Here is a 25229-nt window from a genome sequence, read left to right as displayed (position 1 = left end):
ATTTGGGCACGGGTGGGAAAGTGGTCCCTGAGTGCCCTCTGAGAGTGCTGAGGGAAGCCTTTCCCTCCTGGTCCCTGCTTCCCTCTCCTGGGCAAGGGCTTCTCAGAAAGCATGGCAATGCAGGGATCTCCAGGAACAAGGGCTGCTTGTTCCTACTCATAAAACGAGCATTCCTCACATTCAGGTCTGGACAAGGTGCCAAGGAGCCTCTGAAGATAAGCAGAGGTGTGGTGGGAGCCAAGTAGGCAACACCCGCGGCAGCCAAGACCCCAACACCCGTGGTAGAGACGACAAGGGCAAAGGGTTCAGATCAGTAAGTCAACCTCCTCCATCCTCTCTCTCCAGCTGGTTCACCGTTCACTGGTTAATTCCTCCTGGTTTCTGTTGCAGAAGTGCTCAAAGGAACAGCGGCACGCTAAAACCCGCACTCCCTTGAACTGGAATACCCTGACAGAAGTGCGGGAGCTGGCAGAGAGCACAGTCAACAAAGTGCTGCAGAGGGTGAAAGAGCTGGAGCAGCCAGTCCACGTTTTAAGGAGTGCCCCCCTTGCAGTTCGGGGAGGGCTGTTTTGTAGCGGAGGAAGGGCAGAGCATTCAGAGAAGCCTCCTGCGGATGTGCGGGAGGAAGTTTTGCTGGTGGCTAGAGACATTGCAGCAGCCCTTTTGGATCATCTGGCGAAGGAAGGTGCATACAGAGCATCAGATGCCTCTGAGGCCAGGCTGTTGGCCAGTCGCAAAAGGCAGCAGCGCGTTGCCGCAGGACCCACGCGAGCGGGCAAATTGGGAGAAAGAAAAGCCAGGCAAGCTGAACTCCCAAGGTTTGATGGAGGACTTCCTCTGCCTTCGCTTCACAAAATCATCCAGGATGCTGCTGAAAATATTGCAGCCACCTTGCAAATGTTTGCAGCATCTCAGTTTGAGCATCACTTCCACTGCAAGTACTCTGAAATGCTCAAGCTGCCCATGAAGACAATTTGTCAGAGGCAGCTGCAACCACCCCAGGCACCTTCCTCCAACCACGTCATTGAAGATGGAGCATCATCTAGAACCTCTGAACACGAGACAGCAGACGCCAAAAACTTGCTTGCGTTGCAATCCTCCCAAAATCGTGCTGAGCTATCCCAAGCCAGGAGCACGCTCGAAGGGGAAGGCATTGCCAAAGCAATTTCCAAGGTTCAGCAGCTCCACTCGGAGATAAAAGTGTGTGCTGAGACCTTTGTGTGTGATGCTCTGGAAAGCCTGAAGAAGGAGTTAGAACAGAAACAGCCTGCCAAGGCAAGAGCCTTACCACACAGGTCAGAAGAAAGCCCTGCGCAGAGTGGCCCAAGAGAGCAGCGTGTTCGGCCTCTGACTGCAGGAGATCCAGGCGTGCATTGCAGAAGGCAGGTGGCAAAAGAGCCAAGCCGGAGAGATGGGAATGGGAGCAATGTGGGACAGGTCTTTCCAAAAGCAGAAGGAAGGAGAACTCCTACTGGAAAGTTAGGGGAGAGCCAACCAAGAACAAAGCTCCCTCCCCTCATGGTCCGTGGAATGGTCATGCTTTCAGAGGATGAAGCAGAGGCTCAAGGTTCTGAAGAGAAACATTCAGCTCATCTGCTCCCATCCGTCTGCCAAAGCTCTGAGCATTTTGCTCAGAACACGCCAGAACACATGCGGAAGCCGCACACTCCCCCCTTGCCAGTTGCATCAACACCTCACTCTGCACTGCTGGAAAACCAGCCTAAAGCGAGGCCAGGGAGCACACGAGACCCTTTCCCCTGCATTGCTCAGCAGTATTGCAGGCAGCCCGTCCCTCCAGCAGCTCCAAAGACCGCTTCTCAGAGCGGAGCCCGGATGAGATCGATGCGTGTAAAGCTGGTGACGGACAAGCCGGGGCAACGTGAACGCTGACAGAGGGCATTACCGGGGCACAGAATAAAGATGTTATTTCCAAGCACTGTGTGGATGTTCTTGTGTTCCTGTGCTGCTCCGGTGATTTACACCTGTTCATGACAGGGTCCAGCAACTGCTGCGAGAGCTGCGCGAGACCTTGTGCCCAGGTCGCGAGGCAGACGAGGCGAAGCTTCTCTTCAAGCAGCCCACGTGCGGCAAGGGCTCCAGAGTGCCATTTCTTGGGGCGAGGGCATTGGGGCAGGCCTGGGCTATGTAGCCAGAATCCGGGCAGGCAAGGCTGCTCCCACCACTTGCGCTCACACATGTACTCCTGCGCTCGCTTCCCATCCCTTCGTTAGGGTGTCAGTAGAGGCAAGCCTGCTCTGCTTCAGAGTTCACCTGAAGCATTTCCATGGCAGCAGCCGAATGTCTGCAGTAAATTCTGTGCCAGAGGGAGCTCCAAACCTCTTTCAACTGCACAGAGACTTGGTCGACTGTGAACTCCCTCAAGAGTCATTCCATTCCCCACTCTAGCCCCAGCTCCATGTTCGTGTAAGTACACTGGTGGGACACATGTCACTCTCGAAGCAAGCTGCAGCAGTGGGCTTAAGGCTTGCTGAGCCAGAGGTTCCCCAGCATCAGCATTTTCATAGCTGCCGGTGGACTTAGCCAACATGCCATTGTCTACTGCCTGCGTCAGTCTCATTTTGCTTCTACCTGCCCTAAGGCACCCTAAGATTCTATCACTATGAGTGCCACAGTTCAACGACACTTTGTCCAAAATATTTATTTAAATAGAGCACTCTTTATTACCTAGCCATACTGTGTTGAGGAATCCAGCAACACGAAGCACGGAACAGGTAGTAGTAACAAACACCACGGTGACACGGCACTTCCCAGTACACACTGAGTAGCAGACTAGCGGTAAAAGGCCCCCCAGCCTAGGTGCTTTCTGCCTGCAGTTCAGCGGTGTGGACAGACTGCTCCGGTCACACAAACCACAGATAGCATGTGCTCAGCGTACAAAAGATGAGACTTTTTGTCCAACAAATGGCTTGCCAGTATAGGACACCTAAGAAGCCCTGGTGGTCCTCCTAAGAATCCTACCACATGTCACAGGAAGGATGTTTCTTCCCTTGTTACTGTAGTTCTTCCTAGAGAGCATCTAGGCCCATGCAGAGCACCACTTATTGACAAAATACTTGTTTAGAAGGGATTAAGCAGCCGAAGACTTTCAACAGCCTCTCTTTCCATGTTCCCTTTGGTAACATCATGTGGGGAAAGGGCTGGGCCAAAAAGTCACGGTCAGAGCACCCATCTGGACGGACATGTCCAGTCCAGCCCATTACAAATGGCAGCAATGTGCCTCCCATCACTGAGGCAGAGGGAGGTACATCTCTGGTACAAAGCGAGCTTTAAAAATGCTCAAAAAGATCTGCCGTCTGTGCGAACTGAGCTCCAAGGCCTCTCCTCCAAGGTCTGCGCAAGGCTGCGCCCAGGGAAGACCGGCAAGGCCCCTTGGCAAGGCGAGGGCAGGCCGGGCCTGCAGGCCAGCCCGAGGGGGCCTGCCAGGACGGGCGGTGGCGCGCAAAAGCGGCCATGCGACAATGCGCTATTGTGAGACTGGGGTCACTCGTGAGGCGAGCGGCCGCGGCCAGCAGAGCTGGGTGCTGCTGGAGCCATTGGAGCCAGCGAACGTCGCAGCTCGCGGAGAAAGTTCTGGAAAGAACCATGGAGAACATTCTCCGTGCTGATGTCCAAAATGGAGATGGACTAGCGAGAACAGAGGAGAAGAGGGCCGAGGTGTGTACCAGGCTGCAGAGAGGGCTAAGCGTGGGAGCCAGCAACCGTGTGGGGCTGCTGTGGGCTGTGGGAGTGCACAGGGGAGGGAGAGTGACAGGCACAGGGGGGAGGCCGGAGGAGGCTCTTGGGGAACTGTGTCTCTCTGCCGCTGCTGGAGTCCAGCTCCACAGGCCAGAGAGTGCTGTGCAAGGACGTCAGGGCTGGGTAAAGGGGCTGGAGTTGTAGGCAAGTGACCGGAGGAGCAGAGCATGGCTGGGGAATAGGGCACTCTTGGCACCCTCCTTGCGTGGGGCTTTCAAGGCGCACTTCTGGAAGCTGCTGTGCAGGAAGGCTGTGGAGAGCCAAAAGCCCATGAGTGCCTCTGTCTTTCCAGCCCGGGCGCCGAAGACAGCAGCTCAGAGATTCTACTGAGCTGCTGAACTTGCCTCTGGGGGTGAAGATCCCTGTGGAGCCGGGCTCCAGCACTGTGTTCCACCGGACCAAGCTGGGGGTAAAGGTAAAAGCAGCTGAAAGGGGTCAGGAAAGTCTCCTCTTCCTCCTCCTTTTCTTGCCGGACACGCAGAGCATCCTGCAAGAGGGACATTCCTCCATCCAAGCAGTGGGATATCCTGGTGTCAGCGGGAGCTGCAGTCCTTAGTGTGACAGGGAACAGATGGTCTGTGCGCTGAGCGAAGGCAGGAGCTGCCAGGAGGAGGCCCCAGGTCGTGTGCAGGAGTTGGGAGAGAAGGTTGCAACATGGGTCTCTGCCCGTGCATGTGCCTACAGAGCCAGTGGCAGCCTGGTGTGTGGCACTGGAGAAGTGTTCCACGGGGCCCGGCGTGCATCACGCAGCGAGGCGGCCAGGGATGCTCCTACAGAACCTGGGAGACTCTCCAGGAGAGTTTTCCCTTCCCTCGAGCTCTGTTTGTGCCGAGCTGTAAATGGCAAGGCTTCTCTGCTGAGGAAACTTGTCAAGTATCCCCTTCTACACACAGCCACGAGATGGGAGCTGTGGAGCTGTGGATGGTTCTCCTCGCCTGAAAAGTCTCCAAGTAGAATAAGCTTTCCTTTGGGTATGATTTCTCCGTATCCCTGTGGGTACAGAGTGAGCTAGGTGCTGAGCCAGGAATGACCCTAAATCTCAGAGCCTGGAGAGCTAGCCCTATGAGCTGACAAAGCTCCAAAGTGTCTTTGTCTCTTTCCTCAGCCATCCTACCCTGATCTTGCCATGCACAATGTATCTTACAGCTTCACCAGCCGGCCAGTCACTTTGATCTTGGAGATCCACACTGTCATTTACTGGGGAATGAGTACAACAGCCTGCATGACCCCCATTTGCGGGAGTACTACAGCCGCAAAGAGCATTTGCGTAGGCTGAGGAGAGAAGGCTTCATCACGGAGGATGGCAAAGTAGGTTGTCCATGTGGGTGAGATGATGCCCTTCCAAAGGAGGGGGAGGTTGCCAGAGCGCTTGCTGCAGCCGCTCCTTGCAGGTGGAGGGCTCAGGGTTGTTGTGCTGCTTTCGCTGCTGCGGGGCAGGAGGAGCCCAAAGCTTGCTCTAGGCATTCCCATCTGCTCTTCCCAGGCTGTGTGTCGCTGCCACAGCAGCGGGTGCGTGGCCAGGGGGCCCAGTGATGAGCACGAGTCCCCACTGGGTGGTGGGAGCAAAGCCCCTCGATGCTGGGCCGGGCCGGGAGCGCAGCTCTCGCTGGGCTAGCGCTCCTGCTGGCAAGGCAGGCTGCGCGTGAGCGGCCAAAGCGCTAGATGATTTCTGCCCTCATCTCCTCGTAGGTTGTCTGCAATCTGCATGAATTCAACCAGTACAGGCAGTACCTGACGACGCTCAAGATAGAGCTCGAGAAAGCAGATGGGCAGGAACACGAGCCTAAACCTCAGGGTGCACAGGTACGCGTCGTGGTGCAGAGGGATGGGGTTTCACATCAATTCTGCCAGAAAGGCATGACCTGAAGAAGTGGTGAAGGCTGCGCTGGTGTGCCAGCTCTTGCGGCATGGAAAGGTTTGCGTCGCTCTGTGCTGAGCAGCTGATTCAGGATTTGGGCACGGGTGGGAAAGTGGTCCCTGAGTGCCCTCTGAGAGTGCTGAGGGAAGCCTTTCCCTCCTGGTCCCTGCTTCCCTCTCCTGGGCAAGGGCTTCTCAGAAAGCATGGCAATGCAGGGATCTCCAGGAACAAGGGCTGCTTGTTCCTACTCATAAAACGAGCATTCCTCACATTCAGGTCTGGACAAGGTGCCAAGGAGCCTCTGAAGATAAGCAGAGGTGTGGTGGGAGCCAAGTAGGCAACACCCGCGGCAGCCAAGACCCCAACACCCGTGGTAGAGACGACAAGGGCAAAGGGTTCAGATCAGTAAGTCAACCTCCTCCATCCTCTCTCTCCAGCTGGTTCACCGTTCACTGGTTAATTCCTCCTGGTTTCTGTTGCAGAAGTGCTCAAAGGAACAGCGGCACGCTAAAACCCGCACTCCCTTGAACTGGAATACCCTGACAGAAGTGCGGGAGCTGGCAGAGAGCACAGTCAACAAAGTGCTGCAGAGGGTGAAAGAGCTGGAGCAGCCAGTCCACGTTTTAAGGAGTGCCCCCCTTGCAGTTCGGGGAAGGCTGTTTTGTAGCGGAGGAAGGGCAGAGCATTCAGAGAAGCCTCCTGCGGATGTGCGGGAGGAAGTTTTGCTGGTGGCTAGAGACATTGCAGCAGCCCTTTTGGATCATCTGGCGAAGGAAGGTGCATACAGAGCATCAGATGCCTCTGAGGCCAGGCTGTTGGCCAGTCGCAAAAGGCAGCAGCGCGTTGCCGCAGGACCCACGCGAGCGGGCAAATTGGGAGAAAGAAAAGCCAGGCAAGCTGAACTCCCAAGGTTTGATGGAGGACTTCCTCTGCCTTCGCTTCACAAAATCATCCAGGATGCTGCTGAAAATATTGCAGCCACCTTGCAAATGTTTGCAGCATCTCAGTTTGAGCATCACTTCCACTGCAAGTACTCTGAAATGCTCAAGCTGCCCATGAAGACAATTTGTCAGAGGCAGCTGCAACCACCCCAGGCACCTTCCTCCAACCACGTCATTGAAGATGGAGCATCATCTAGAACCTCTGAACACGAGACAGCAGACGCCAAAAACTTGCTTGCGTTGCAATCCTCCCAAAATCGTGCTGAGCTATCCCAAGCCAGGAGCACGCTCGAAGGGGAAGGCATTGCCAAAGCAATTTCCAAGGTTCAGCAGCTCCACTCGGAGATAAAAGTGTGTGCTGAGACCTTTGTGTGTGATGCTCTGGAAAGCCTGAAGAAGGAGTTAGAACAGAAACAGCCTGCCAAGGCAAGAGCCTTACCACACAGGTCAGAAGAAAGCCCTGTGCAGAGTGGCCCAAGAGAGCAGCGTGTTCGGCCTCTGACTGCAGGAGATCCAGGCGTGCATTGCAGAAGGCAGGTGGCAAAAGAGCCAAGCCGGAGAGATGGGAATGGGAGCAATGTGGGACAGGTCTTTCCAAAAGCAGAAGGAAGGAGAACTCCTACTGGAAAGTTAGTGGAGAGCCAACCAAGAACAAAGCTCCCTCCCCTCATGGTCCGTGGAATGGTCATGCTTTCAGAGGATGAAGCAGAGGCTCAAGGTTCTGAAGAGAAACATTCAGCTCATCTGCTCCCATCCGTCTGCCAAAGCTCTGAGCATTTTGCTCAGAACACGCCAGAACACATGCGGAAGCCGCACACTCCCCCCTTGCCAGTTGCATCAACACCTCACTCTGCACTGCTGGAAAACCAGCCTAAAGCGAGGCCAGGGAGCACACGAGACCCTTTCCCCTGCATTGCTCAGCAGTATTGCAGGCAGCCCGTCCCTCCAGCAGCTCCAAAGACCGCTTCTCAGAGCGGAGCCCGGATGAGATCGATGCGTGTAAAGCTGGTGACGGACAAGCCGGGGCAACGTGAACGCTGACAGAGGGCATTACCGGGGCACAGAATAAAGATGTTATTTCCAAGCACTGTGTGGATGTTCTTGTGTTCCTGTGCTGCTCCGGTGATTTACACCTGTTCATGACAGGGTCCAGCAACTGCTGCGAGAGCTGCGCGAGACCTTGTGCCCAGGTCGCGAGGCAGACGAGGCGAAGCTTCTCTTCAAGCAGCCCACGTGCGGCAAGGGCTCCAGAGTGCCATTTCTTGGGGCGAGGGCATTGGGGCAGGCCTGGGCTATGTAGCCAGAATCCGGGCAGGCAAGGCTGCTCCCACCACTTGCGCTCACACATGTACTCCTGCGCTCGCTTCCCATCCCTTCGTTAGGGTGTCAGTAGAGGCAAGCCTGCTCTGCTTCAGAGTTCACCTGAAGCATTTCCATGGCAGCAGCCGAATGCTGCAGTAAATTCTGTGCCAGAGGGAGCTCCAAACCTCTTTCAACTGCACAGAGACTTGGTCGACTGTGAACTCCCTCAAGAGTCATTCCATTCCCCACTCTAGCCCCAGCTCCATGTTCGTGTAAGTACACTGGTGGGACACATGTCACTCTCGAAGCAAGCTGCAGCAGTGGGCTTAAGGCTTGCTGAGCCAGAGGTTCCCCAGCATCAGCATTTTCATAGCTGCCGGTGGACTTAGCCAACATGCCATTGTCTACTGCCTGCGTCAGTCTCATTTTGCTTCTACCTGCCCTAAGGCACCCTAAGATTCTATCACTATGAGTGCCACAGTTCAACGACACTTTGTCCAAAATATTTATTTAAATAGAGCACTCTTTATTACCTAGCCATACTGTGTTGAGGAATCCAGCAACACGAAGCACGGAACAGGTAGTAGTAACAAACACCACGGTGACACGGCACTTCCCAGTACACACTGAGTAGCAGACTAGCGGTAAAAGGCCCCCCAGCCTAGGTGCTTTCTGCCTGCAGTTCAGCGGTGTGGACAGACTGCTCCGGTCACACAAACCACAGATAGCATGTGCTCAGCGTACAAAAGATGAGACTTTTTGTCCAACAAATGGCTTGCCAGTATAGGACACCTAAGAAGCCCTGGTGGTCCTCCTAAGAATCCTACCACATGTCACAGGAAGGATGTTTCTTCCCTTGTTACTGTAGTTCTTCCTAGAGAGCATCTAGGCCCATGCAGAGCACCACTTATTGACAAAATACTTGTTTAGAAGGGATTAAGCAGCCGAAGACTTTCAACAGCCTCTCTTTCCATGTTCCCTTTGGTAACATCATGTGGGGAAAGGGCTGGGCCAAAAAGCCACGGTCAGAGCACCCATCTGGACGGACATGTCCAGTCCAGCCCATTACAAATGGCAGCAATGTGCCTCCCATCACTGAGGCAGAGGGAGGTACATCTCTGGTACAAAGCGAGCTTTAAAAATGCTCAAAAAGATCTGCCGTCTGTGCGAACTGAGCTCCAAGGCCTCTCCTCCAAGGTCTGCGCAAGGCTGCGCCCAGGGAAGACCGGCAAGGCCCCTTGGCAAGGCGAGGGCAGGCCGGGCCTGCAGGCCAGCCCGAGGGGGCCTGCCAGGACGGGCGGTGGCGCGCAAAAGCGGCCATGCGACAATGCGCTATTGTGAGACTGGGGTCACTCGTGAGGCGAGCGGCCGCGGCCAGCAGAGCTGGGTGCTGCTGGAGCCATTGGAGCCAGCGAACGTCGCAGCTCGCGGAGAAAGTTCTGGAAAGAACCATGGAGAACATTCTCCGTGCTGATGTCCAAAATGGAGATGGACTAGCGAGAACAGAGGAGAAGAGGGCCGAGGTGTGTACCAGGCTGCAGAGAGGGCTAAGCGTGGGAGCCAGCAACCGTGTGGGGCTGCTGTGGGCTGTGGGAGTGCACAGGGGAGGGAGAGTGACAGGCACAGGGGGGAGGCCGGAGGAGGCTCTTGGGGAACTGTGTCTCTCTGCCGCTGCTGGAGTCCAGCTCCACAGGCCAGAGAGTGCTGTGCAAGGACGTCAGGGCTGGGTAAAGGGGCTGGAGTTGTAGGCAAGTGACCGGAGGAGCAGAGCATGGCTGGGGAATAGGGCACTCTTGGCACCCTCCTTGCGTGGGGCTTTCAAGGCGCACTTCTGGAAGCTGCTGTGCAGGAAGGCTGTGGAGAGCCAAAAGCCCATGAGTGCCTCTGTCTTTCCAGCCCGGGCGCCGAAGACAGCAGCTCAGAGATTCTACTGAGCTGCTGAACTTGCCTCTGGGGGTGAAGATCCCTGTGGAGCCGGGCTCCAGCACTGTGTTCCACCGGACCAAGCTGGGGGTAAAGGTAAAAGCAGCTGAAAGGGGTCAGGAAAGTCTCCTCTTCCTCCTCCTTTTCTTGCCGGACACGCAGAGCATCCTGCAAGAGGGACATTCCTCCATCCAAGCAGTGGGATATCCTGGTGTCAGCGGGAGCTGCAGTCCTTAGTGTGACAGGGAACAGATGGTCTGTGCGCTGAGCGAAGGCAGGAGCTGCCAGGAGGAGGCCCCAGGTCGTGTGCAGGAGTTGGGAGAGAAGGTTGCAACATGGGTCTCTGCCCGTGCATGTGCCTACAGAGCCAGTGGCAGCCTGGTGTGTGGCACTGGAGAAGTGTTCCACGGGGCCCGGCGTGCATCACGCAGCGAGGCGGCCAGGGATGCTCCTACAGAACCTGGGAGACTCTCCAGGAGAGTTTTCCCTTCCCTCGAGCTCTGTTTGTGCCGAGCTGTAAATGGCAAGGCTTCTCTGCTGAGGAAACTTGTCAAGTATCCCCTTCTACACACAGCCACGAGATGGGAGCTGTGGAGCTGTGGATGGTTCTCCTCGCCTGAAAAGTCTCCAAGTAGAATAAGCTTTCCTTTGGGTATGATTTCTCCGTATCCCTGTGGGTACAGAGTGAGCTAGGTGCTGAGCCAGGAATGACCCTAAATCTCAGAGCCTGGAGAGCTAGCCCTATGAGCTGACAAAGCTCCAAAGTGTCTTTGTCTCTTTCCTCAGCCATCCTACCCTGATCTTGCCATGCACAATGTATCTTACAGCTTCACCAGCCGGCCAGTCACTTTGATCTTGGAGATCCACACTGTCATTTACTGGGGAATGAGTACAACAGCCTGCATGACCCCCATTTGCGGGAGTACTACAGCCGCAAAGAGCATTTGCGTAGGCTGAGGAGAGAAGGCTTCATCACGGAGGATGGCAAAGTAGGTTGTCCATGTGGGTGAGATGATGCCCTTCCAAAGGAGGGGGAGGTTGCCAGAGCGCTTGCTGCAGCCGCTCCTTGCAGGTGGAGGGCTCAGGGTTGTTGTGCTGCTTTCGCTGCTGCGGGGCAGGAGGAGCCCAAAGCTTGCTCTAGGCATTCCCATCTGCTCTTCCCAGGCTGTGTGTCGCTGCCACAGCAGCGGGTGCGTGGCCAGGGGGCCCAGTGATGAGCACGAGTCCCCACTGGGTGGTGGGAGCAAAGCCCCTCGATGCTGGGCCGGGCCGGGAGCGCAGCTCTCGCTGGGCTAGCGCTCCTGCTGGCAAGGCAGGCTGCGCGTGAGCGGCCAAAGCGCTAGATGATTTCTGCCCTCATCTCCTCGTAGGTTGTCTGCAATCTGCATGAATTCAACCAGTACAGGCAGTACCTGACGACGCTCAAGATAGAGCTCGAGAAAGCAGATGGGCAGGAACACGAGCCTAAACCTCAGGGTGCACAGGTACGCGTCGTGGTGCAGAGGGATGGGGTTTCACATCAATTCTGCCAGAAAGGCATGACCTGAAGAAGTGGTGAAGGCTGCGCTGGTGTGCCAGCTCTTGCGGCATGGAAAGGTTTGCGTCGCTCTGTGCTGAGCAGCTGATTCAGGATTTGGGCACGGGTGGGAAAGTGGTCCCTGAGTGCCCTCTGAGAGTGCTGAGGGAAGCCTTTCCCTCCTGGTCCCTGCTTCCCTCTCCTGGGCAAGGGCTTCTCAGAAAGCATGGCAATGCAGGGATCTCCAGGAACAAGGGCTGCTTGTTCCTACTCATAAAACGAGCATTCCTCACATTCAGGTCTGGACAAGGTGCCAAGGAGCCTCTGAAGATAAGCAGAGGTGTGGTGGGAGCCAAGTAGGCAACACCCGCGGCAGCCAAGACCCCAACACCCGTGGTAGAGACGACAAGGGCAAAGGGTTCAGATCAGTAAGTCAACCTCCTCCATCCTCTCTCTCCAGCTGGTTCACCGTTCACTGGTTAATTCCTCCTGGTTTCTGTTGCAGAAGTGCTCAAAGGAACAGCGGCACGCTAAAACCCGCACTCCCTTGAACTGGAATACCCTGACAGAAGTGCGGGAGCTGGCAGAGAGCACAGTCAACAAAGTGCTGCAGAGGGTGAAAGAGCTGGAGCAGCCAGTCCACGTTTTAAGGAGTGCCCCCCTTGCAGTTCGGGGAAGGCTGTTTTGTAGCGGAGGAAGGGCAGAGCATTCAGAGAAGCCTCCTGCGGATGTGCGGGAGGAAGTTTTGCTGGTGGCTAGAGACATTGCAGCAGCCCTTTTGGATCATCTGGCGAAGGAAGGTGCATACAGAGCATCAGATGCCTCTGAGGCCAGGCTGTTGGCCAGTCGCAAAAGGCAGCAGCGCGTTGCCGCAGGACCCACGCGAGCGGGCAAATTGGGAGAAAGAAAAGCCAGGCAAGCTGAACTCCCAAGGTTTGATGGAGGACTTCCTCTGCCTTCGCTTCACAAAATCATCCAGGATGCTGCTGAAAATATTGCAGCCACCTTGCAAATGTTTGCAGCATCTCAGTTTGAGCATCACTTCCACTGCAAGTACTCTGAAATGCTCAAGCTGCCCATGAAGACAATTTGTCAGAGGCAGCTGCAACCACCCCAGGCACCTTCCTCCAACCACGTCATTGAAGATGGAGCATCATCTAGAACCTCTGAACACGAGACAGCAGACGCCAAAAACTTGCTTGCGTTGCAATCCTCCCAAAATCGTGCTGAGCTATCCCAAGCCAGGAGCACGCTCGAAGGGGAAGGCATTGCCAAAGCAATTTCCAAGGTTCAGCAGCTCCACTCGGAGATAAAAGTGTGTGCTGAGACCTTTGTGTGTGATGCTCTGGAAAGCCTGAAGAAGGAGTTAGAACAGAAACAGCCTGCCAAGGCAAGAGCCTTACCACACAGGTCAGAAGAAAGCCCTGTGCAGAGTGGCCCAAGAGAGCAGCGTGTTCGGCCTCTGACTGCAGGAGATCCAGGCGTGCATTGCAGAAGGCAGGTGGCAAAAGAGCCAAGCCGGAGAGATGGGAATGGGAGCAATGTGGGACAGGTCTTTCCAAAAGCAGAAGGAAGGAGAACTCCTACTGGAAAGTTAGTGGAGAGCCAACCAAGAACAAAGCTCCCTCCCCTCATGGTCCGTGGAATGGTCATGCTTTCAGAGGATGAAGCAGAGGCTCAAGGTTCTGAAGAGAAACATTCAGCTCATCTGCTCCCATCCGTCTGCCAAAGCTCTGAGCATTTTGCTCAGAACACGCCAGAACACATGCGGAAGCCGCACACTCCCCCCTTGCCAGTTGCATCAACACCTCACTCTGCACTGCTGGAAAACCAGCCTAAAGCGAGGCCAGGGAGCACACGAGACCCTTTCCCCTGCATTGCTCAGCAGTATTGCAGGCAGCCCGTCCCTCCAGCAGCTCCAAAGACCGCTTCTCAGAGCGGAGCCCGGATGAGATCGATGCGTGTAAAGCTGGTGACGGACAAGCCGGGGCAACGTGAACGCTGACAGAGGGCATTACCGGGGCACAGAATAAAGATGTTATTTCCAAGCACTGTGTGGATGTTCTTGTGTTCCTGTGCTGCTCCGGTGATTTACACCTGTTCATGACAGGGTCCAGCAACTGCTGCGAGAGCTGCGCGAGACCTTGTGCCCAGGTCGCGAGGCAGACGAGGCGAAGCTTCTCTTCAAGCAGCCCACGTGCGGCAAGGGCTCCAGAGTGCCATTTCTTGGGGCGAGGGCATTGGGGCAGGCCTGGGCTATGTAGCCAGAATCCGGGCAGGCAAGGCTGCTCCCACCACTTGCGCTCACACATGTACTCCTGCGCTCGCTTCCCATCCCTTCGTTAGGGTGTCAGTAGAGGCAAGCCTGCTCTGCTTCAGAGTTCACCTGAAGCATTTCCATGGCAGCAGCCGAATGTCTGCAGTAAATTCTGTGCCAGAGGGAGCTCCAAACCTCTTTCAACTGCACAGAGACTTGGTCGACTGTGAACTCCCTCAAGAGTCATTCCATTCCCCACTCTAGCCCCAGCTCCATGTTCGTGTAAGTACACTGGTGGGACACATGTCACTCTCGAAGCAAGCTGCAGCAGTGGGCTTAAGGCTTGCTGAGCCAGAGGTTCCCCAGCATCAGCATTTTCATAGCTGCCGGTGGACTTAGCCAACATGCCATTGTCTACTGCCTGCGTCAGTCTCATTTTGCTTCTACCTGCCCTAAGGCACCCTAAGATTCTATCACTATGAGTGCCACAGTTCAACGACACTTTGTCCAAAATATTTATTTAAATAGAGCACTCTTTATTACCTAGCCATACTGTGTTGAGGAATCCAGCAACACGAAGCACGGAACAGGTAGTAGTAACAAACACCACGGTGACACGGCACTTCCCAGTACACACTGAGTAGCAGACTAGCGGTAAAAGGCCCCCCAGCCTAGGTGCTTTCTGCCTGCAGTTCAGCGGTGTGGACAGACTGCTCCGGTCACACAAACCACAGATAGCATGTGCTCAGCGTACAAAAGATGAGACTTTTTGTCCAACAAATGGCTTGCCAGTATAGGACACCTAAGAAGCCCTGGTGGTCCTCCTAAGAATCCTACCACATGTCACAGGAAGGATGTTTCTTCCCTTGTTACTGTAGTTCTTCCTAGAGAGCATCTAGGCCCATGCAGAGCACCACTTATTGACAAAATACTTGTTTAGAAGGGATTAAGCAGCCGAAGACTTTCAACAGCCTCTCTTTCCATGTTCCCTTTGGTAACATCATGTGGGGAAAGGGCTGGGCCAAAAAGTCACGGTCAGAGCACCCATCTGGACGGACATGTCCAGTCCAGCCCATTACAAATGGCAGCAATGTGCCTCCCATCACTGAGGCAGAGGGAGGTACATCTCTGGTACAAAGCGAGCTTTAAAAATGCTCAAAAAGATCTGCCGTCTGTGCGAACTGAGCTCCAAGGCCTCTCCTCCAAGGTCTGCGCAAGGCTGCGCCCAGGGAAGACCGGCAAGGCCCCTTGGCAAGGCGAGGGCAGGCCGGGCCTGCAGGCCAGCCCGAGGGGGCCTGCCAGGACGGGCGGTGGCGCGCAAAAGCGGCCATGCGACAATGCGCTATTGTGAGACTGGGGTCACTCGTGAGGCGAGCGGCCGCGGCCAGCAGAGCTGGGTGCTGCTGGAGCCATTGGAGCCAGCGAACGTCGCAGCTCGCGGAGAAAGTTCTGGAAAGAACCATGGAGAACATTCTCCGTGCTGATGTCCAAAATGGAGATGGACTAGCGAGAACAGAGGAGAAGAGGGCCGAGGTGTGTACCAGGCTGCAGAGAGGGCTAAGCGTGGGAGCCAGCAACCGTGTGGGGCTGCTGTGGGCTGTGGGAGTGCACAGGGGAGGGAGAGTGACAGGCACAGGGGGGAGGCCGGAGGAGGCTCTTGGGGAACTGTGTCTCTCTGCCGCTGCTGGAGTCCAGCTCCACAGGCCAGAGAGTGCTGTGCAAGGACGTCAGGGCTGGGTAAAGGGGCTGGAGTTGTAGGCAAGTGACCGGAGGAGCAGAGCATGGCTGGGGAATAGGGCACTCTTGGCACCCTCCTTGCGTGGGGCTTTCAAGGCGCACTTCTGGAAGCTGCTGTGCAGGAAGGCTGTGGAGAGCCAAAAGCCCATGAGTGCCTCTGTCTTTCCAGCCCGGGCGCCGAAGACAGCAGCTCAGAGATTCTACTGAGCTGCTGAACTTGCCTCTGGGGGTGAAGATCCCTGTGGAGCCGGGCTCCAGCACTGTGTTCCACCGGACCAAGCTGGGGGTAAAGGTAAAAGCAGCTGAAAGGGGTCAGGAAAGTCTCCTCTTCCTCCTCCTTTTCTTGCCGGACACGCAGAGCATCCTGCAAGAGGGACATTCCTCCATCCAAGCAGTGGGATATCCTGGTGTCAGCGGGAGCTGCAGTCCTTAGTGTGACAGGGAACAGATGGTCTGTGCGCTGAGCGAAGGCAGGAGCTGCCAGGAGGAGGCCCCAGGTCGTGTGCAGGAGTTGGGAGAGAAGGTTGCAACATGGGTCTCTGCCCGTGCATGTGCCTACAGAGCCAGTGGCAGCCTGGTGTGTGGCACTGGAGAAGTGTTCCACGGGGCCCGGCGTGCATCACGCAGCGAGGCGGCCAGGGATGCTCCTACAGAACCTGGGAGACTCTCCAGGAGAGTTTTCCCTTCCCTCGAGCTCTGTTTGTGCCGAGCTGTAAATGGCAAGGCTTCTCTGCCGAGGAAACTTGTCAAGTATCCCCTTCTACACACAGCCACGAGATGGGAGCTGTGGAGCTGTGGATGGTTCTCCTCGCCTGAAAAGTCTCCAAGTAGAATAAGCTTTCCTTTGGGTATGATTTCTCCGTATCCCTGTGGGTACAGAGTGAGCTAGGTGCTGAGCCAGGAATGACCCTAAATCTCAGAGCCTGGAGAGCTAGCCCTATGAGCTGACAAAGCTCCAAAGTGTCTTTGTCTCTTTCCTCAGCCATCCTACCCTGATCTTGCCATGCACAATGTATCTTACAGCTTCACCAGCCGGCCAGTCACTTTGATCTTGGAGATCCACACTGTCATTTACTGGGGAATGAGTACAACAGCCTGCATGACCCCCATTTGCGGGAGTACTACAGCCGCAAAGAGCATTTGCGTAGGCTGAGGAGAGAAGGCTTCATCACGGAGGATGGCAAAGTAGGTTGTCCATGTGGGTGAGATGATGCCCTTCCAAAGGAGGGGGGGGTTGCCAGAGCGCTTGCTGCAGCCGCTCCTTGCAGGTGGAGGGCTCAGGGTTGTTGTGCTGCTTTCGCTGCTGCGGGGCAGGAGGAGCCCAAAGCTTGCTCTAGGCATTCCCATCTGCTCTTCCCAGGCTGTGTGTCGCTGCCACAGCAGCGGGTGCGTGGCCAGGGGGCCCAGTGATGAGCACGAGTCCCCACTGGGTGGTGGGAGCAAAGCCCCTCGATGCTGGGCCGGGCCGGGAGCGCAGCTCTCGCTGGGCTAGCGCTCCTCCTGGCAAGGCAGGCTGCGCGTGAGCGGCCAAAGCGCTAGATGATTTCTGCCCTCATCTCCTCGTAGGTTGTCTGCAATCTGCATGAATTCAACCAGTACAGGCAGTACCTGACGACGCTCAAGATAGAGCTCGAGAAAGCAGATGGGCAGGAACACGAGCCTAAACCTCAGGGTGCACAGGTACGCGTCGTGGTGCAGAGGGATGGGGTTTCACATCAATTCTGCCAGAAAGGCATGACCTGAAGAAGTGGTGAAGGCTGCGCTGGTGTGCCAGCTCTTGCGGCATGGAAAGGTTTGCGTCGCTCTGTGCTGAGCAGCTGATTCAGGATTTGGGCACGGGTGGGAAAGTGGTCCCTGAGTGCCCTCTGAGAGTGCTGAGGGAAGCCTTTCCCTCCTGGTCCCTGCTTCCCTCTCCTGGGCAAGGGCTTCTCAGAAAGCATGGCAATGCAGGGATCTCCAGGAACAAGGGCTGCTTGTTCCTACTCATAAAACGAGCATTCCTCACATTCAGGTCTGGACAAGGTGCCAAGGAGCCTCTGAAGATAAGCAGAGGTGTGGTGGGAGCCAAGTAGGCAACACCCGCGGCAGCCAAGACCCCAACACCCGTGGTAGAGACGACAAGGGCAAAGGGTTCAGATCAGTAAGTCAACCTCCTCCATCCTCTCTCTCCAGCTGGTTCACCGTTCACTGGTTAATTCCTCCTGGTTTCTGTTGCAGAAGTGCTCAAAGGAACAGCGGCACGCTAAAACCCGCACTCCCTTGAACTGGAATACCCTGACAGAAGTGCGGGAGCTGGCAGAGAGCACAGTCAACAAAGTGCTGCAGAGGGTGAAAGAGCTGGAGCAGCCAGTCCACGTTTTAAGGAGTGCCCCCCTTGCAGTTCGGGGAGGGCTGTTTTGTAGCGGAGGAAGGGCAGAGCATTCAGAGAAGCCTCCTGCGGATGTGCGGGAGGAAGTTTTGCTGGTGGCTAGAGACATTGCAGCAGCCCTTTTGGATCATCTGGCGAAGGAAGGTGCATACAGAGCATCAGATGCCTCTGAGGCCAGGCTGTTGGCCAGTCGCAAAAGGCAGCAGCGCGTTGCCGCAGGACCCACGCGAGCGGGCAAATTGGGAGAAAGAAAAGCCAGGCAAGCTGAACTCCCAAGGTTTGATGGAGGACTTCCTCTGCCTTCGCTTCACAAAATCATCCAGGATGCTGCTGAAAATATTGCAGCCACCTTGCAAATGTTTGCAGCATCTCAGTTTGAGCATCACTTCCACTGCAAGTACTCTGAAATGCTCAAGCTGCCCATGAAGACAATTTGTCAGAGGCAGCTGCAACCACCCCAGGCACCTTCCTCCAACCACGTCATTGAAGATGGAGCATCATCTAGAACCTCTGAACACGAGACAGCAGACGCCAAAAACTTGCTTGCGTTGCAATCCTCCCAAAATCGTGCTGAGCTATCCCAAGCCAGGAGCACGCTCGAAGGGGAAGGCATTGCCAAAGCAATTTCCAAGGTTCAGCAGCTCCACTCGGAGATAAAAGTGTGTGCTGAGACCTTTGTGTGTGATGCTCTGGAAAGCCTGAAGAAGGAGTTAGAACAGAAACAGCCTGCCAAGGCAAGAGCCTTACCACACAGGTCAGAAGAAAGCCCTGTGCAGAGTGGCCCAAGAGAGCAGCGTGTTCGGCCTCTGACTGCAGGAGATCCAGGCGTGCATTGCAGAAGGCAGGTGGCAAAAGAGCCAAGCCGGAGAGATGGGAATGGGAGCAATGTGGGACAGGTCTTTCCAAAAGCAGAAGGAAGGAGAACTCCTACTGGAAAGTTAGTGGAGAGCCAACCAAGAACAAAGCTCCCTCCCCTCATGGTCCGTGGAATGGTCATGCTTTCAGAGGATGAAGCAGAGGCTCAAGGTTCTGAAGAGAAACATTCAGCTCATCTGCTCCCATCCGTCTGCCAAAGCTCTGAGCATTTTGCTCAGAACACGCCAGAACACATGCGGAAGCCGCACACTCCCCCCTTGCCAGTTGCATCAACACCTCACTCTGCACTGCTGGAAAACCAGCCTAAAGCGAGGCCAGGGAGCACACGAGACCCTTTCCCCTGCATTGCTCAGCAGTATTGCAGGCAGCCCGTCCCTCCAGCAGCTCCAAAGACCGCTTCTCAGAGCGGAGCCCGGATGAGATCGATGCGTGTAAAGCTGGTGACGGACAAGCCGGGGCAACGTGAACGCTGACAGAGGGCATTACCGGGGCACAGAATAAAGATGTTATTTCCAAGCACTGTGTGGATGTTCTTGTGTTCCTGTGCTGCTCCGGTGATTTACACCTGTTCATGACAGGGTCCAGCAACTGCTGCGAGAGCTGCGCGAGACCTTGTGCCCAGGTCGCGAGGCAGACGAGGCGAAGCTTCTCTTCAAGCAGCCCACGTGCGGCAAGGGCTCCAGAGTGCCATTTCTTGGGGCGAGGGCATTGGGGCAGGCCTGGGCTATGTAGCCAGAATCCGGGCAGGCAAGGCTGCTCCCACCACTTGCGCTCACACATGTACTCCTGCACTCACTTCCCATCCCTTCGTTAGGGTGTCAGTAGAGGCAAGCCTGCTCTGCTTCAGAGTTCACCTGAAGCATTTCCATGGCAGCAGCCGAATGTCTGCAGTAAATTCTGTGCCAGAGGGAGCTCCAAACCTCTTTCAACTGCACAGAGACTTGGTCGACTGTGAACTCGCTCAAGAGTCATTCCATTCCCCACTCTAGCCCCAGCTCCATGTTCGTGTAAGTACACTGGTGGGACACATGTCACTCTCGAAGCAAGCTGCAGCAGTGGGCTTAAGGCTTGCTGAGCCAGAGGTTCCCCAGCATCAGCATTTTCATAGCTGCCGGTGGACTTAGCCAACATGCCATTGTCTACTGCCTGCGTCAGTCTCATTTTGCTTCTACCTGCCCTAAGGCACCCTAAGATTCTATCACTATGAGTGCCACAGTTCAACGACACTTTGTCCAAAATATTTATTTAAATAGAGCACTCTTTATTACCTGGCCATACTGTGTTGAGGAATCCAGCAACATGAAGCACGGAACAGGTAGTAGTAACAAACACCACGGTGACACGGCACTTCCCAGTACACACTGAGTAGCAGACTAGCGGTAAAAGGCCCCCCAGCCTAGGTGCTTTCTGCCTGCAGTTCAGCGGTGTGGACAGACTGCTCCGGTCACACAAACCACAGATAGCATGTGCTCAGCGTACAAAAGATGAGACTTTTTGTCCAACAAATGGCTTGCCAGTATAGGACACCTAAGAAGCCCTGGTGGTCCTCCTAAGAATCCTACCACATGTCACAGGAAGGATGTTTCTTCCCTTGTTACTGTAGTTCTTCCTAGAGAGCATCTAGGCCCATGCAGAGCACCACTTATTGACAAAATACTTGTTTAGAAGGGATTAAGCAGCCGAAGACTTTCAACAGCCTCTCTTTCCATGTTCCCTTTGGTAACATCATGTGGGGAAAGGGCTGGGCCAAAAAGCCACGGTCAGAGCACCCATCTGGACGGACATGTCCAGTCCAGCCCATTACAAATGGCAGCAATGTGCCTCCCATCACTGAGGCAGAGGGAGGTACATCTCTGGTACAAAGCGAGCTTTAAAAATGCTCAAAAAGATCTGCCGTCTGTGCGAACTGAGCTCCAAGGCCTCTCCTCCAAGGTCTGCGCAAGGCTGCGCCCAGGGAAGACCGGCAAGGCCCCTTGGCAAGGTGAGGGCAGGCCGGGCCTGCAGGCCAGCCCGAGGGGGCCTGCCAGGACGGGCGGTGGCGCGCAAAAGCGGCCATGCGACAATGCGCTATTGTGAGACTGGGGTCACTCGTGAGGCGAGCAGCCGCGGCCAGCAGAGCTGGGTGCTGCTGGAGCCATTGGAGCCAGCGAACGTCGCAGCTCGCGGAGAAAGTTCTGGAAAGAACCATGGAGAACATTCTCCGTGCTGATGTCCAAAATGGAGATGGACTAGCGAGAACAGAGGAGAAGAGGGCCGAGGTGTGTACCAGGCTGCAGAGAGGGCTAAGCGTGGGAGCCAGCAACCGTGTGGGGCTGCTGTGGGCTGTGGGAGTGCACAGGGGAGGGAGAGTGACAGGCACAGGGGGGAGGCCGGAGGAGGCTCTTGGGGAACTGTGTCTCTCTGCCGCTGCTGGAGTCCAGCTCCACAGGCCAGAGAGTGCTGTGCAAGGACGTCAGGGCTGGGTAAAGGGGCTGGAGTTGTAGGCAAGTGACCGGAGGAGCAGAGCATGGCTGGGGAATAGGGCACTCTTGGCACCCTCCTTGCGTGGGGCTTTCAAGGCGCACTTCTGGAAGCTGCTGTGCAGGAAGGCTGTGGAGAGCCAAAAGCCCATGAGTGCCTCTGTCTTTCCAGCCCGGGCGCCGAAGACAGCAGCTCAGAGATTCTACTGAGCTGCTGAACTTGCCTCTGGGGGTGAAGATCCCTGTGGAGCCGGGCTCCAGCACTGTGTTCCACCGGACCAAGCTGGGGGTAAAGGTAAAAGCAGCTGAAAGGGGTCAGGAAAGTCTCCTCTTCCTCCTCCTTTTCTTGCCGGACACGCAGAGCATCCTGCAAGAGGGACATTCCTCCATCCAAGCAGTGGGATATCCTGGTGTCAGCGGGAGCTGCAGTCCTTAGTGTGACAGGGAACAGATGGTCTGTGCGCTGAGCGAAGGCAGGAGCTGCCAGGAGGAGGCCCCAGGTCGTGTGCAGGAGTTGGGAGAGAAGGTTGCAACATGGGTCTCTGCCCGTGCATGTGCCTACAGAGCCAGTGGCAGCCTGGTGTGTGGCACTGGAGAAGTGTTCCACGGGGCCCGGCGTGCATCAGGCAGCGAGGCGGCCAGGGATGCTCCTACAGAACCTGGGAGACTCTCCAGGAGAGTTTTCCCTTCCCTTGAGCTCTGTTTGTGCCGAGCTGTAAATGGCAAGGCTTCTCTGCCGAGGAAACTTGTCAAGTATCCCCTTCTACACACAGCCACGAGATGGGAGCTGTGGAGCTGTGGATGGTTCTCCTCGCCTGAAAAGTCTCCAAGTAGAATAAGCTTTCCTTTGGGTATGATTTCTCCGTATCCCTGTGGGTACAGAGTGAGCTAGGTGCTGAGCCAGGAATGACCCTAAATCTCAGAGCCTGGAGAGCTAGCCCTATGAGCTGACAAAGCTCCAAAGTGTCTTTGTCTCTTTCCTCAGCCATCCTACCCTGATCTTGCCATGCACAATGTATCTTACAGCTTCACCAGCCGGCCAGTCACTTTGATCTTGGAGATCCACACTGTCATTTACTGGGGAATGAGTACAACAGCCTGCATGACCCCCATTTGCGGGAGTACTACAGCCGCAAAGAGCATTTGCGTAGGCTGAGGAGAGAAGGCTTCATCACGGAGGATGGCAAAGTAGGTTGTCCATGTGGGTGAGATGATGCCCTTCCAAAGGAGGGGGAGGTTGCCAGAGCGCTTGCTGCAGCCGCTCCTTGCAGGTGGAGGGCTCAGGGTTGTTGTGCTGCTTTCGCTGCTGCGGGGCAGGAGGAGCCCAAAGCTTGCTCTAGGCATTCCCATCTGCTCTTCCCAGGCTGTGTGTCGCTGCCACAGCAGCGGGTGCGTGGCCAGGGGGCCCAGTGATGAGCACGAGTCCCCACTGGGTGGTGGGAGCAAAGCCCCTCGATGCTGGGCCGGGCCGGGAGCGCAGCTCTCGCTGGGCTAGCGCTCCTGCTGGCAAGGCAGGCTGCGCGTGAGCGGCCAAAGCGCTAGATGATTTCTGCCCTCATCTCCTCGTAGGTTGTCTGCAATCTGCATGAATTCAACCAGTACAGGCAGTACCTGACGACGCTCAAGATAGAGCTCGAGAAAGCAGATGGGCAGGAACACGAGCCTAAACCTCAGGGTGCACAGGTACGCGTCGTGGTGCAGAGGGATGGGGTTTCACATCAATTCTGCCAGAAAGGCATGACCTGAAGAAGTGGTGAAGGCTGCGCTGGTGTGCCAGCTCTTGCGGCATGGAAAGGTTTGCGTCGCTCTGTGCTGAGCAGCTGATTCAGGATTTGGGCACGGGTGGGAAAGTGGTCCCTGAGTGCCCTCTGAGAGTGCTGAGGGAAGCCTTTCCCTCCTGGTCCCTGCTTCCCTCTCCTGGGCAAGGGCTTCTCAGAAAGCATGGCAATGCAGGGATCTCCAGGAACAAGGGCTGCTTGTTCCTACTCATAAAACGAGCATTCCTCACATTCAGGTCTGGACAAGGTGCCAAGGAGCCTCTGAAGATAAGCAGAGGTGTGGTGGGAGCCAAGTAGGCAACACCCGCGGCAGCCAAGACCCCAACACCCGTGGTAGAGACGACAAGGGCAAAGGGTTCAGATCAGTAAGTCAACCTCCTCCATCCTCTCTCTCCAGCTGGTTCACCGTTCACTGGTTAATTCCTCCTGGTTTCTGTTGCAGAAGTGCTCAAAGGAACAGCGGCACGCTAAAACCCGCACTCCCTTGAACTGGAATACCCTGACAGAAGTGCGGGAGCTGGCAGAGAGCACAGTCAACAAAGTGCTGCAGAGGGTGAAAGAGCTGGAGCAGCCAGTCCACGTTTTAAGGAGTGCCCCCCTTGCAGTTCGGGGAGGGCTGTTTTGTAGCGGAGGAAGGGCAGAGCATTCAGAGAAGCCTCCTGCGGATGTGCGGGAGGAAGTTTTGCTGGTGGCTAGAGACATTGCAGCAGCCCTTTTGGATCATCTGGCGAAGGAAGGTGCATACAGAGCATCAGATGCCTCTGAGGCCAGGCTGTTGGCCAGTCGCAAAAGGCAGCAGCGCGTTGCCGCAGGACCCACGCGAGCGGGCAAATTGGGAGAAAGAAAAGCCAGGCAAGCTGAACTCCCAAGGTTTGATGGAGGACTTCCTCTGCCTTCGCTTCACAAAATCATCCAGGATGCTGCTGAAAATATTGCAGCCACCTTGCAAATGTTTGCAGCATCTCAGTTTGAGCATCACTTCCACTGCAAGTACTCTGAAATGCTCAAGCTGCCCATGAAGACAATTTGTCAGAGGCAGCTGCAACCACCCCAGGCACCTTCCTCCAACCACGTCATTGAAGATGGAGCATCATCTAGAACCTCTGAACACGAGACAGCAGACGCCAAAAACTTGCTTGCGTTGCAATCCTCCCAAAATCGTGCTGAGCTATCCCAAGCCAGGAGCACGCTCGAAGGGGAAGGCATTGCCAAAGCAATTTCCAAGGTTCAGCAGCTCCACTCGGAGATAAAAGTGTGTGCTGAGACCTTTGTGTGTGATGCTCTGGAAAGCCTGAAGAAGGAGTTAGAACAGAAACAGCCTGCCAAGGCAAGAGCCTTACCACACAGGTCAGAAGAAAGCCCTGTGCAGAGTGGCCCAAGAGAGCAGCGTGTTCGGCCTCTGACTGCAGGAGATCCAGGCGTGCATTGCAGAAGGCAGGTGGCAAAAGAGCCAAGCCGGAGAGATGGGAATGGGAGCAATGTGGGACAGGTCTTTCCAAAAGCAGAAGGAAGGAGAACTCCTACTGGAAAGTTAGTGGAGAGCCAACCAAGAACAAAGCTCCCTCCCCTCATGGTCCGTGGAATGGTCATGCTTTCAGAGGATGAAGCAGAGGCTCAAGGTTCTGAAGAGAAACATTCAGCTCATCTGCTCCCATCCGTCTGCCAAAGCTCTGAGCATTTTGCTCAGAATACGCCAGAAGACATGCGGAAGCCGCACACTCCCCCCTTGCCAGTTGCATCAACACCTCACTCTGCACTGCTGGAAAACCAGCCTAAAGCGAGGCCAGGGAGCACACGAGACCCTTTCCCCTGCATTGCTCAGCAGTATTGCAGGCAGCCCGTCCCTCCAGCAGCTCCAAAGACCGCTTCTCAGAGCGGAGCCCGGATGAGATCGATGCGTGTAAAGCTGGTGACGGACAAGCCGGGGCAACGTGAACGCTGACAGAGGGCATTACCGGGGCACAGAATAAAGATGTTATTTCCAAGCACTGTGTGGATGTTCTTGTGTTCCTGTGCTGCTCCGGTGATTTACACCTGTTCATGACAGGGTCCAGCAACTGCTGCGAGAGCTGCGCGAGACCTTGTGCCCAGGTCGCGAGGCAGACGAGGCGAAGCTTCTCTTCAAGCAGCCCACGTGCGGCAAGGGCTCCAGAGGGCCATTTCTTGGGGCGAGGGCATTGGGGCAGGCCTGGGCTATGTAGCCAGAATCCGGGCAGGCAAGGCTGCTCCCACCACTTGCGCTCACACATGTACTCCTGCGCTCGCTTCCCATCCCTTCGTTAGGGTGTCAGTAGAGGCAAGCCTGCTCTGCTTCAGAGTTCACCTGAAGCATTTCCATGGCAGCAGCCGAATGTCTGCAGTAAATTCTGTGCCAGAGGGAGCTCCAAACCTCTTTCAACTGCACAGAGACTTGGTCGACTGTGAACTCCCTCAAGAGTCATTCCATTCCCCACTCTAG

The 25229-nt window shown here is 55.7% G+C and overlaps 2 protein-coding genes across 2 annotated transcripts in view; both read left to right on the top strand.

Annotated features, from left to right (window-relative positions):
- The window catches only part of LOC148593867 (uncharacterized), a 33706-nt gene extending 19356 nt beyond the window's left edge, over positions 1-14350 (top strand). The window contains exons 17-25 of the mRNA XM_088529188.1: positions 1383-1397; positions 4088-4171; positions 4903-5064; positions 5446-5565; positions 7089-7103; positions 9793-9876; positions 10608-10769; positions 11151-11264; positions 14246-14350. Coding sequence (XP_088385314.1) covers positions 1383-1397; positions 4088-4171; positions 4903-5064; positions 5446-5565; positions 7089-7103; positions 9793-9876; positions 10608-10769; positions 11151-11264; positions 14246-14350 — 861 coding nt within the window. The remainder of the gene's footprint in view (positions 1-1382; positions 1398-4087; positions 4172-4902; positions 5065-5445; positions 5566-7088; positions 7104-9792; positions 9877-10607; positions 10770-11150; positions 11265-14245) is intronic.
- A 532-nt stretch (positions 14351-14882) lies between these two features.
- Positions 14883-25229, top strand: part of LOC148593866 (uncharacterized) — a 95498-nt gene continuing 85151 nt past the window's right edge. The window contains exons 1-9 of the mRNA XM_088529180.1: positions 14883-14900; positions 15460-15582; positions 16314-16475; positions 16857-16976; positions 18500-18514; positions 21205-21288; positions 22020-22181; positions 22563-22682; positions 24206-24220. Of these exons, the coding sequence (XP_088385306.1) occupies positions 14883-14900; positions 15460-15582; positions 16314-16475; positions 16857-16976; positions 18500-18514; positions 21205-21288; positions 22020-22181; positions 22563-22682; positions 24206-24220 (819 nt within the window). The remainder of the gene's footprint in view (positions 14901-15459; positions 15583-16313; positions 16476-16856; positions 16977-18499; positions 18515-21204; positions 21289-22019; positions 22182-22562; positions 22683-24205; positions 24221-25229) is intronic.

The sequence above is a fragment of the Tinamus guttatus genome, unplaced genomic scaffold, assembly GCF_059628265.1.
Source record: "Tinamus guttatus ecotype Peru unplaced genomic scaffold, ASM5962826v1 Tinamus_guttatus_pri_ptg000326l, whole genome shotgun sequence".
Taxonomy (NCBI): Eukaryota; Metazoa; Chordata; class Aves; order Tinamiformes; family Tinamidae; genus Tinamus; species Tinamus guttatus.
Note: the sequence above shows the minus strand (reverse complement) of the source record. Positions and strands in the feature narration are given on the sequence as shown.